The sequence below is a fragment of the Dermochelys coriacea genome, chromosome 11 (genome assembly GCF_009764565.3).
Source record: "Dermochelys coriacea isolate rDerCor1 chromosome 11, rDerCor1.pri.v4, whole genome shotgun sequence".
Lineage (NCBI taxonomy): Eukaryota > Metazoa > Chordata > Testudines > Dermochelyidae > Dermochelys > Dermochelys coriacea.
The window spans coordinates 38,741,087-38,754,038 of record NC_050078.2 but is presented as its reverse complement, the minus strand read 5'-3'; the positions used below and the strand labels follow the sequence as shown (position 1 = coordinate 38,754,038).

Genomic DNA, 12,952 nt, shown 5'->3' with positions numbered 1-12,952 from the left:
TTATACCTGTATTCACTTAAAACCTCTCTCTGTAGTTAAATAAACTTGTTTTATACTTTAATCAAAACGAATCTAGTGTTGTATATTTCAACTGAATTGTTTGGTAATGCCAATTAAAGCAAACTGTTGTATATTGACCCCTTATGGGGCAACGGACTTTAATATCTGAACTGTCCAGGAAAGGACTGGTAAGTGCACAACACACATTTCTGGGGGAAATCTGGGACTGGGAGTGTGCTGGAGTCACCCTGCAAGTGGTAACCAAGTCTGCTGGAAGCCAGAGTATGGCTAGTGTGTTGACAGGCTGCTGGGCCAAGGCTGTAGCTATACACAAACGCTCAGGGTGTGACCTGCATGCAGTCTGGATGTTTGTGAGAGGCCCAGATTGCGAGCTACAATAGCAAAGTATTGTGTGGCACCCAAAGTTGCAGGGCACGTGGTAACACAACCCCTCACCAGTCTGGACTGCAGCTTGGAATGTGACAAAGGGATACTGCTGGCTTAAATTTGGCCAAGCATTTAAATTTAATAAAAATAAGACTGCATAAAATGTAAGACAAATAGAGATGCTTCCACATTTCAAAGCAAACAAACACACAAACCTTTCCTATTAAAACAGTAGTTTTTAAACAAGACATTAGACTGTTGTGGCTGATGCTCCGGTACTGCAGCATGATAGCCAAAACGGATTATAAACAAAAGGGAAATGAACAATTTATTTCACTGTCCAAAAAAAAAAAAAAAAAATGGAAGAGAAACAGTATAATCAATGAAAAATGAATTAGATTTGTCTTTACATCTATTCACTACTAATACTCGGGGGTGGAGGGTGTGGTGGTTGTTTGGTTGGGTTTTTTTGTTAGTTCAGTTTGTGAAGAGTTGCCAGTTTTGATTGGACATATTCCTGGAGGTTTCATCACATGACAATCTTTAATTAAAGATTAATCTTTAATTCCTGGAGACTCCAGGACAATCCTGGAGGGATGTCAACCCTATAAAATTGTAAACAAGTTTCTTTACAACATAGGAGTTTTACATTGATAGTGTCCCTTTGAAAGGATGTTATATAAAAGAAAACAAATGTTAGATTAAATTTCAGTAGGACTAGGTACGTGTGCCTGAAATCCTATTCAAGTGGTTAAGAGATCAAATAGGTTTTATAAAAGTGAAAAGTTATTTACAGTTGGAAAGTTATGTTTAAATACATATTCACGTCTACTTAGAGGCAATTCAGCTATCCCCACAAAAGCCCAAGTGATCAGGGATTTTGCATGGAATTAAGCAGGGAAAGAGGGAATGAAATTTGGACACACTGCAACCTGTGAGCTGCCCACAGGACTACTACAAAGCCCCTCTATAGTTGCTATTTCACCACAGACTGGCATGATGGCTGCTGCCTCATTTCACCTCCTTCCTCTACAGAAGTTTTGGGTCACTAGATCCACACTGATAGAACTATGGACTTTCCCCCTGCCCCCAAGTTTTCCTTCTTCACTTGCCTACATAGTGTCAGCACAGAGCTGCACTGGATGGTGCATGTGACCACGGAAGAGCATGTGTACATGTAGAAACTACACACAGACAGATACACATTAAGCAAGTTTCACCCTGAATGTACATGCACATTTAGTAAAAAAAATCAGATATATATTGTAATATAAACCCCATACATGTTCCACTAGCAATGACAGTGTATTACATTAAACACAAAGTCAACCTTACGATTGCATTGTTAGAAAAAAGTCAGGCTCACAAAATTTATGAAATTCTGTAAATTAAACAGGTTATACTCAGGTCAGGCTCATCTTAAATTAGGCTGCCCCTGGGCTTAAGTCAGAGCATGTTGAAGGCTGCCTCACTTATACCCAAGCTGTCCATGAATACAAGAAGCCAAGCTCCCTTTTCCTTCAAGGAATTGTCTGTACACTCAGGACCAGATGAAGGCATAGGTACAACAGGCCCATGCCTAGGACCACAGCTCCTAGGGTCACCGCATTGCATTAGAATCTAACTTTTTTTGGGGGGGGTTCTTAAATTAAAATGTCTAGCCCTCATCACGGTGAAGAAATGCTTGAAAATGTGACTCAGGTGTAACCAAAGAGGTGAACTGTGCCACAGAGTGCCAATATAAAGACCTACTTCTCAAGAGGGCAAGGCACGGCCAACTGCATCCCAGCAGAGGACTGGGAAGCATGGGAAGAAACACGCAGCAGACCCAAATCACCTACCCCAGCAAATACATCCTGGCTGCTGCCCCACCTCTCCAGAGTAAGAGAAGGGCCCTGCTACCACTTCTGAGCTGGAAAAGGAGGTAGCCACAGCCACTCCAAGTGAGTGCAGAGTCATAGTGCAGGAGCAAGGTCATGGCAGGGCTCCTGTGTGGTGGTGTCTAGGACACTAGATTGTTTTAATCCAGCCCTGTCATCACTGAGGGCTGCAGGGGCAGAGGGGAGTCAGGGAGAAAACTGGGAAGGATTACGTGAGTTACTACTCTGTCTCTACACAAAAAACCTCAAGTATTTCTCTTATACAATGGGCATCTTAGAGTGCGAAGATATACCCATTTTATGGCACACACAAAGCAGCTAGATGGCAACAGAGATTCATGGCCCAAAATTCCTATTACAACATTAGTCCTAGTCTACAGTTACAATTTAGGATGATCTAGCTACTTCGCTAAGGGGTGGGAAATAGTCACACCTCTGAGCACCATAGTTAAGCTGATCTAACCCCCTGTGTAGACGCAGCTTGGTTGATGGAGGAATTCTTCTGTCAATCTAGCTACCATGCATTCAGAGAGGTGGATTAGAATCATAGAATATCAGGGTTGGAAGGGACCTCAGGAGATCATCTAGTCCAACCCCCTGCTCAAAGCAGGACCAATCCCCAATTTTTGCCCCAAATGGCCCCCTCAGGGATTGAACTCACAACCCTGGGTTTAGCAAGCTACACCAAAGGAGAAAAAACCCTTCCATCTAAGTAGGAAGCATCTAAAGTACAGTGCTACAGCTGTAGCTGGACCACTGTAGTGCCATAGTGTAGATATGCCCTCAAATTTAGGTAATCCTCCAAACTGGTAAAACCATAGTCTTAGTACATAGATGTTGAGTTAATGGGATTTTTGTTTTGTTTTTAAGATAGATAAGAGAGGAAAAAGAAAAAGTGCAAATATGGTGGTGTAGCATCTCATCCAGAACCAAGATGGCCTCAGAGGAATCCTAAACAATCTATGGTTATGGATGACTTAAAGCAAAAATTTCAAGTTTTTTTCCTCTAGCACCCCCACCATAGCATCCAAGTGTTGAAAAGATTCAGTGCATACCTAGTCCTAAACTGCTTTTGTTTTAGCTTACCCTGAAGAGTTTTAACGTGTATGGGCAAACATGTAATTTTTAAACATTCCTAGTTCAGAGATACTTGTGTGTTTAGTCATTTCCATTAGAAACTGTAAAACATTTAAGTCAGATACATTTAGCATTATCCACATTTTATCCATGTGGACCAACAATTTCAAGTTCAGTGAGGGGGTGCAGGAAGAAAAAATAAAAGTATCCCTAGTTACTACAACCCGTTTACCCACATTGCTTAAAGTGGCTGGGCCATTTTTTTTTTATAGCAAAAAGTATAAACAAAATCAACTCTTGGCCTTACACCCAAGCATGTCAAATTTCACCCCAAATGAGCTTTGAGGAAGTTATAAGCAAATGAAAAAATTAATTAGAATGGAAATCAACCTTAACTATATTTCTTGCTACTGTGAATGCTCACAGTTGGTTACACTTTCTATTAAAAGGTAAGACCATACAGTTTTAGCAGCCTAGCAATCAACCTGTTGTACTGTTAATAAAATAGAAAATCCAATTAAATGGTTTTAGTCAATTAATTTAAAGTTCAGCACTCCAGGTTTGCTGATTTACCAATATTAAGAAGTACAATAGCATCATCACAAGTATTTTGAAAGACAGTACTGCTCATATGTTCATAGCCCTAAGGTAACAGTATAGCAATGCGTTTAAAAGATGATAACTTCTTACATCTTACAGCAGCAACTCCCTCCCGCCCCCCAAGTGTTCCCATTATAAACTCCTCCCTTCCAGAGGGCTATAACATATCTGTAAAGATTTGCTCTGAAATGCAATTTGGCTACTGTCAGCCATCCATAAACTAATTAATATATTTTTTAAGTTAAAGAAGAAAATCATCATCCGTTTGGCAGCCCTTTTTCATGTCCCTTCCAGCTCTCAGATCACTTTGCTAATGGAAATTAAACTATGCAACCCTTAATCTGTAACGTGGATTAGGCAGTTGCGTTGCTCAAAACAAATGAGACACAAGACCACTCAGGGTTAAATGCAAGCAAACTTTTATACCAGGGGCCTTACGAGCATCCCCTCTTTAGGTTTCTCCACAACGCACCATGGCTCCTCCCCTTCCCCTTCTGGGTTCTACTTCCTGGTTTCTTAAAAGGAGCCACACTTCATAAGCAGCAACTCCCAAATACTACATTTTCCCCCTCCAAACACTTTTTTTGGTACAACCATACAATAATAAGTTATACAATTTAAACCTTCAGAATTCCAGTAATTCCTTTGGATATTACACTGTAAAGTCTGTCAGCCAGTGTGGGGGCCCACACAACCATAAAGGTCTATGCATCACCCTTGGGACGCCAGAAGCGGCGTGGTTGGAAACAAAATCTGAGACTCTACCAGAACAGGCAAAACCTCCACTGGGGCAGGCAATACAACTTCAGCTGCTGATGGTGCAGTGGGGATTTCCAGACTCACTTCACCTGTGATGGGCTCCCATATTTGGATTCAAGTACTGATATGCCAATGGGACCCATCGTGCAATTTGCATGTTACCACTCCTGGAGGCCGTGTAACCTACATTGGAATTGAAAGCTATGACTTAACCCTGCATGGTCTGCGCACATGTACCGATTGCCCCACTGCCAGGGTCATCACCCCAGCCCTCCATCTGTCATCATGTGCCCGATACGTCTATACACGGTTGTGAACTTCCCACAGACCTATATTCCTGGGATCCTTAAGAAAGGGGCATGATAAGTCTAATGATAAAGACAACTTTCACCCCAGTACCAGCGAAGCCAGGGACTGATTTGTAGCTTCCTAGGGAACAGCCCAGTAGTGTTGTAATACTGAATGAAAAGCTTGTGGAAAGGGCAAACCAGGAGACAGATGAGACCGAAGCCCGTTCTTCAATGTGAGATTAAATCTCTCTACACCTGTGTTAGCCTGAGGGTGGTATCTGGGAGTACAGACATGCCAAAGCCCTTAATCTGCCAGGAACTGGGTGAAACAAGCAGAAACAAACTGCACCCCATTATCAGTAATTACTGTGCGGAGGTAACCCCACCTAGAGAAATCACTCCTCCAGCCAATCATAGACTACTTGTGCTGCTGCTGCTGACGGCTACCTCCTCCGACCATTTGGAAAAAAATTGTAGGCTACTGTCTGAAACCACTGATGCCATTTGGCAGGGATTATTTCTCCACACATGTCTAGTTGTATGGACTGCCATGGTCCAGGCAGCAGCTGGGTTGAGATCAAAGGTACACTGATTAGCTTATGGGATTCACCACTAAATAAACATGGTTCACAATTTCATACCAACTCTTTAATGTGACTATCCTGGCTACCATACACTGTGTGACATCTTTATACATACCACTCTAGCATGGCCTCTGGTACTCTGGGAGCCCCAGAGTAGACCATGATCACCTATGGTGACAATTCATACATCACAAGACACCAGATAATTTAGAACAATTTTTGGCCAACCTTGACAAACATATCTGAGAACTTCCTGTAACACTACATCCTGGGGCACTGTTGGAGGCACTGATTTGCGACTGACAAGAGAGGGGTCAGTCAGGGCATTATTATGATCTTCCTGTCTCATAACTCCCTTTACTGTGGATTTGTCAGGTAAAGCCCAGGACAGGCAATCAGCCACCTGATTGAGTTTATCCAGATGGTACTGTACTGAGAAGTTGTACTGATGTAGGCAAATCAACCCATCTATGAACATGAATTGTTCTTGATTGTGTTAATGGTGTGGTTAATGCTCGGTGGTCAATGCGCAGTGTGAAAGTTCAGCCATGCAAATAACAATACCACCTTTCACATGACCACATGCAAGCTAGGGCCTCCCGCTCCCCTGCTGAGTATTTCTGCCCAGCTAAGGAAAATGCTCAGGAGGTGACTGCATCTGCGTATTCCACCCCTTCATAGACCTGGTAGAGCACAGCACCGAGAGCTACAGCAGAGGCAACACACATGACAAAAGTAGGGCCTCATAAAGGCAAAGTTTGTCAGTGTTGGAACTGGAGTAATACGTTGTTTGAGCTGGCCCACTGCCTGTGAACACTCTGGAGTCCAGTTCCAGACTGCATTACTGTGTAACAGGGCCTATAAGGGTGCAGTGCGTCTGAGCATAATCTTGCACAAAACAAAGATAACAGTTAGCTAACCCAAGAAACACTAGGCTTTCTGACTTGTCCGTGGGGTCTGGCAGTCAAACAATAGCATCCACACTGGACCACCAACAGATCATGGCTCACAAAATCCAGTGGATTTTTATGAAAAAAAAACAAACACACTTTTCCCCAATCAGGGTCAGATGATGATCTTTAAACTGGGTTAATACTGTCTGAAGGGAAGCATCATGGTCAGAACAAGGTGATCCATGAACCAGGATGTCACGACCACCCCAAGAAGGCCTGCCTCTTTGGAAACAGCTGGGGCCTAAAGATAGACCAAAAGGAATCCTTTTAAACTGAAAGAGGGTCATATGGGTGAGAAAACTTTGAGGTTCCACGACTAAGGAGAAAATGGTATCTGGAGATATCTCTGGCATAGATCCAATTTAGTGAACATAGCTGAACTCTGACATTGCACTGCCAATTCCTCCACGGTTTGTCGAGGATAGCAGTCAGGTATGACTGCCTTGTTCATTTGGTGCCAATCCACACATAAGCATAGTCCCACTTCTTGTTGAAGAAAAAAAAAATGTTGACAGCCATGGAGAAGTGCCCTCTTTAAGCAAGCAAGAAATCCCTGTGGCTACAGCATCCTTTAACACCAGGTGAGGTCTGCAGAATGATTGTACAATTGGACTGGCCAGTGGATCCACTCATAGATGATCCACAGCCAAGGCCAGAGGAGACCTCCAATCATTCCCCAAAAAATGGATTTCTATGTTCTGCGAGTCTAAACACTTTAAAGCCCAGTGCCTGGAAAAAATCCTGCCTGAGAAGGTTGGGCCCAGAATGGGCCATGTAAAATGGGAACACTCCCACTTCTCATTGATATTACATCACAGGGAGATTCACCATTCCTAGCAAAGCGATTTTTGCATTGCCATATTCAGATAGCATGGACTACACCGGCCGCAAGGTAAAATAGGCAAAATATCTATGGTTTGTGGTATCATTTATTAGTAAGACTTGAGTTCCAGTGTCCACCAGCAGCAGTATCTCCACACTTGCTAAATGGCAGGGCAGATTTTAAGATACTCCCAGTCCCGTGTCACCAAGTTGATCCCCCTCAGGCATGAAATCTTCCTCTATCTATATAGGTGATAGCTGGGAAAGAGCAACACCTTCTAGCAAAATGGTTAAGTTTTCCACATCAGTGGCATATTTGTCCCTGAGCTCGACACTCCCACAGCTCTGACAGTGCCAGAAGTTGCTGCAGCAAGGACCCATGCTGGCACTCTGCTTCTGAGTCCCACCAACGATCGGGGCACTGCCCTATAACTCCCACATGTTTACCTGAACCTCTATCAATACACTGTACTCCGGTGGCTGCAGCAACGGATGGTGTGACTAATGCCCCAGAAGAAGAACCTGGAGGGATTGGAATCTAGGCTGCAAGTTAAAATTGACAGCGAATCTCCACCACCCTGTGGAGAACCAGGGAATCTGGTCCCATCAGGAGGCACTTCACAACATAGGGATAAAATCCATCCCTTAAACTGATCCTGAATCATCTCATCACTTAGGGATACAAATTTGCATATAACTGCCAGTTCTAGACTGATGCCCCGGGGAGCTGTGCTCTATGATGAAACTGAATGCATTCAAGCATAGTGCTGGGTGTGGGGTGACAGTGTACATCCGATGAAGTGAGCTGTAGCTCACGAAAGCTTATGCTCTAATAAATTTGTTAGTCTCTAAGGTGCCACAAGTACTCCTTTTCTTTTTGCGAATACAGACTAACACGGCTGCTACTCTGAAACCAGTGTACCACTAGTGCCCTTACCACTTCCTGATATGATGTGCTGATCTCCAGAGTGCAAAAGATATGAAAGTCTCTCCGGTACCCAATACGTGGAGTAGGAGTGTGGGCCAGCAAGATTCAGGTGCCATTTCCAGACCAGCTGCCATCAAGCACACATTGACTGCTGCAATCCATTTGGTACATGGCAAGGGTGAATCCCCTGGTAGCATCAGGTACAGGGCTGGAAACCTCTCTAGGTTTCTCCATGACCCTTTGGGGGGGGGGGTCATCTTTTTCACCCTTGGGGCTCCACTTCCTGGTTTCTTAAGGAAGCCACGCCTCATAAGTAGCCGTTCCCCGAATACTACCTTTCACAAAAATAAATTACTGCATAATAATTAATAAATGATTATTAGGTCTTGATCCTGCTCCCACTGAAGTCAATGACAGACTTCCCACTTAGTTCAATGATAGTAGGACCACAATGAGTGTTGGCTTGTTTTAATGAGTATCTCCATTTTAATATTACAATTGCTCCATACTACATTGATTAATGCCACATTAAGGGCATAAACCTGCACTTTGGTACATGGCAAGGGTGAATCCCCTGGTAGCATCAGGTACAGGGCTGGAAACCTCTCTAGGTTTCTCCATGACCCTTTGGGGGGGGGGGTCATCTTTTTCACCCTTGGGGCTCCACTTCCTGGTTTCTTAAGGAAGCCACGCCTCATAAGTAGCCGTTCCCCGAATACTACCTTTCACAAAAATAAATTACTGCATAATAATTAATAAATTATTATTAGGTCTTGATCCTGCTCCCACTGAAGTCAATGACAGACTTCCCACTTAGTTCAATGATAGTAGGACCACAATGAGTGTTGGCTTGTTTTAATGAGTATCTCCATTTTAATATTACAATTGCTCCATACTACATTGATTAATGCCACATTAAGGGCATAAACCTGCACTCATGAATCTCACTGGGAGCTTTGCAATTGGCTTCAAAGAGAGAAGCACTGAAACACAAATATATTTTCCCATGCTAGCTAACAGCTCTGCAGGAAGCTGTTATGTTACATCTGGCTAACAGCATCCATTTCAGAAGGTGGATTATTGGCCCTGTCTACAATGAAGGATTATGAAAATTAGCTGCTTTTCTGATGAATAACTATGTATTTATAAAATATTAGATTTTCTGAATTTTTTTAAATTACTTGAGAAAGGAAAATAACTATGAAAAGCTAATTAAAGTTTGCATTAGAACTGACAAAAAATAAGGCAATTCAAAGCTCAGGCTTAAATTCTCTGCTTAGTTAACTTTTCTTCCAGCCTGAACTAGCCCTGCTGTGCTTACATATTGCAGCTCATATGGCACCATACACAACATCATGCTCTTACCTCAAGTCCCTTCAGTTCAACAGGGTAACTGTAAAGATGGAGAGGCAAGACCGAAGGCCAGTTTTTGGTACATTACTGAGAGAGAAGAGTACTTTGTTTTACTTAATTTATTATATTTTTGTTCAACATTTAAATCTAAACTGGGAAGTCTTTGATTTCCAGATGCGTGACAAGTGAAGGTGCAAGTCAATAAAGCAGCACAAAAGAATCATTCTAAAGACAAGAATTCAACAAAGGCTGTGGCCATTTTTCAAAATGAACATTTCTTCCCAGGTAATGAAAACAGCTGAACATTTCACAAACCACAAATCCAGGCAGCAAATGCTAACATCTTAGCTCAGACTGGAAAAATGAAGTGCTTGTGAGAGGTGATATGAGTTTTGTAGGTCCCAGCTTCGAGGATGATCAAATGTTTTATTAACCTTTAGCATACAGATATTCCCTGTGTGGAATGTAATAATTGCTACTTTTCATGTGTCCTTTTGAACATCTTGTAATCATTACAGGGGAAGATTCTGCCAAGAATATGTAGGTGTTTGCAAATGGAACCATTCTTTTGTTCTTCACAGATAAAGTGAATATCATCTTTCTTGACATGGCATACTAATCTACCCAGAAATGAGCACACATGAGCAAGCTGCTTTACTCAATGATCTCTTTATCCACTCAAGGACAGCTATGTTAAACAGAAGTAACTGAATGTCCATAGCAAGTAAATATTTACTTTGGAAGAACATGACCCTTTGATATACATGTTTTCATATTAAACTTTTTTTAAAAAAAAAATCTGTTTGGACTGATGCAATCCATGACACAGCCTTAGATGAAAACAGTGAGTTTCAATTTTATTCTTAATAGCATCTATAGTGTATTACTTTCTTCACCTGAATCCTAATTTCAGATCACACTTTGAATATTATTGCTTAGATTTATGATTGAATACATTGCTACACCAATAGAAGTATATGAAATTAGAATAGAAATTAGTAAAATAAAATGTGGCAATTATAGCCCCTTATTTTTAAGCCCCTTTACAAACATGTACTAATTGATATGGACTAGTGTTCAGATGTAATATACACATTCAAAACCATAACATGCAGCTATTATAAGGTGCATTGTACAATGAAATACAAAGCTTCAGCATGGTCAAGGTCTCCAGCAACTGATTACAAGAACCAATCCTGCCACCCAGTGTAATCTATATACAATTATGTAGTTAGCACAGATAGAGCAATTTACATTAGCCTTTTTTTTTTTAAATCAAATTGTTCTACTAAGAAAACCCTGTGAGGTTTACACAGAATTTTAGTTCAAGATAGACAAACTCCTCATTAGGGCAGTTTGTTTCCTGGCACGGTGGGGGAAAACCGCTATGTAACCTCAGTTTTTTCCCCATTAATACCAAGAACTTTTAAAGATTTAATAACAAAGGCTTAAGATGCCAGAATGGCAGAGGTTCAGAGTATGTCATGAATTAAGAGACAGGCAATATACAAAACTTGTCATTTGGGCTCAGAAGTTAAAGGCTAAAACTGAGTTTTTACTAAACTTGCTAAAGATCTATTACATTAATCCCTGCCTAATGTAGTCTTTTCTACAACAAATTCCAGGACTTGACACATTTCACAACATGCACCTAAGAGCTGAGCGTCTCCCATCAGACTTGCGATCGGTCCGCGTGACAGTTGAGAAGCAACGGGCGAGGCAGCAAAGCGGGGTAAGGGGTGGTTTACATTTTCAACACACTTCAGTCTCAAACGATGCCCACAGCGAGCCCCGCACAACCGAGTGGAGGGCTGCTGAAGAACATGCCCGATGAAATTTCGCCTCCTAGTGCCAACGTGGAGGCATGTTGCTGGGCTGCCCACCAGCTAGACAGTCTGCATCGATGGCATGAGACGAGCGGGCAGGGAGAGGAAATCAACTCCAAAGCGCCTCCACCTTTGGCTTCTCCCCCCCCCCGCCCCCGCCCCCGCCCCCGCCCGGGCGAGCCTGGAGAGAGCAGCAGGAGCCCAAGCATCTCCCCGTGGCAAGCTGGACGGGACCCCCCTCTCTGCCCTCCCCATGCCCGCCAGGCTGCGTGGCTGGCCAGCGGCAGCCCCTCCTGCCCCACGCGCGCTCCAGCAGCAGCCCCGTGCACGGGGCGAGAGCCGGCGGCCGCCCGGCGCGGAGCGCAGGCTGCGGTGGGGTGGCCCCGCTTGCCCAGCGTTACCTTTCGAAGACCAGGCGGATCATGAAGATGCAGAAGGCCAGGGGGAAGGCGAGGTACAGATCCTCAGCCTGGGGGAAGGAGGCTTCCTCCGTGTTCTTCAGATCCGCCCAGGTGACATTGTGCGGCAGCCAGAACCGCTCGTTCCAGAACCAGGCTAGGACCCCTGCCATCTTTGCTTTGTCTCGCTCCGAGCCCCCTCGCTCTGCTGCTGCCGGAGGGGGCGCGGCTGCTCAGGAAGAGGATGCGCGTCTGTGTGCGAGTCCCGCTGCGGAGCAACCGCTGTGAGCCTTCCCTGGCGTTACTCGCAGCGGCTGCGCCCGGACGCCCCGCTCCCCAGCCCGGGCTGCGCGGCGCTGGCTAGGGCCGCCTCGTCTGTCACAAGGCAGCCCGGGCCTCGCGCCCTGATTGGCTCCCGCCCGCGTCAGCCAGCGGGATGGAGGCAGCCAAGGTGGTTCTGCGGCTCCCGTGGCGGGAGAGAGCGAGCGAGCGGCCCCCTTCCCGCTCCGCCCCGCCGGGGCTCCTGCGTGGCGGGGGCTCGGCAGCATCTCCCCGCCTCAGCTCGTCCCCCGTGCGCACAGGCTGGCTCGGGTCCAGCTGCTCCTCCCGCTCACTCATTTCCAGGCTGCAAATTGCAGAGGCAACGTGGCTCTTTCCTTGCACGGCGCGGCTGGAGCCGGCCGAAACTTTCCTCGCGGCGCCCAAACCGGGGGCAGCTTTGGGGGCAGGCCGGATACGCGAGCTGAGTCCACGGACAGGGCCACGAACGTCCCAGCAAATCCCCGACCAGGTTCGGAGGCAGCCCCGGCTGCCTTTCAGCCCCACATTATGCTGACTCAGCACATCCTGGCCTCAGCACCGGCCATCAGGGGGCGCTTAGCTAGGGCTTGCCCAGTGCCAACAGTGTTAAAGCTGGCAGGGTCAACACACAGTTGAGGTACCCCACTTGAGCCCCTTGGCCTAAACACTTAGACACCTGAGCCTTGCATATAGGCAGTTAAGTCCCAGTTTTAGCTCTGCTGAAATCCACAGAACTCCCGCCAAACCTTGTAGGTCTCTAAACTTGCTTGGTGCCTAAGTTTTCAGGATAAAAGT

At 44.8% G+C, this 12,952-nt stretch overlaps 1 protein-coding gene across 2 annotated transcripts in view; it reads right to left on the bottom strand.

Moving 5' to 3' along the window:
- CERS6 (ceramide synthase 6) overlaps positions 1-12,381 on the bottom strand; it is a 220,160-nt gene extending 207,779 nt beyond the window's left edge. Inside the window, exon 1 of one of the 2 annotated variants that reach the window (XM_038422621.2) lies at positions 11,861-12,381. In XM_038422621.2, coding sequence (XP_038278549.1) covers positions 11,861-12,030 — 170 coding nt within the window. In that variant the 5' untranslated portion in view covers positions 12,031-12,381. The remainder of the gene's footprint in view (positions 1-11,860) is intronic. The other variant, XM_038422622.2, reaches the window with a different exon arrangement.
- Between the last annotated feature and the right edge of the window lie 571 nt (positions 12,382-12,952).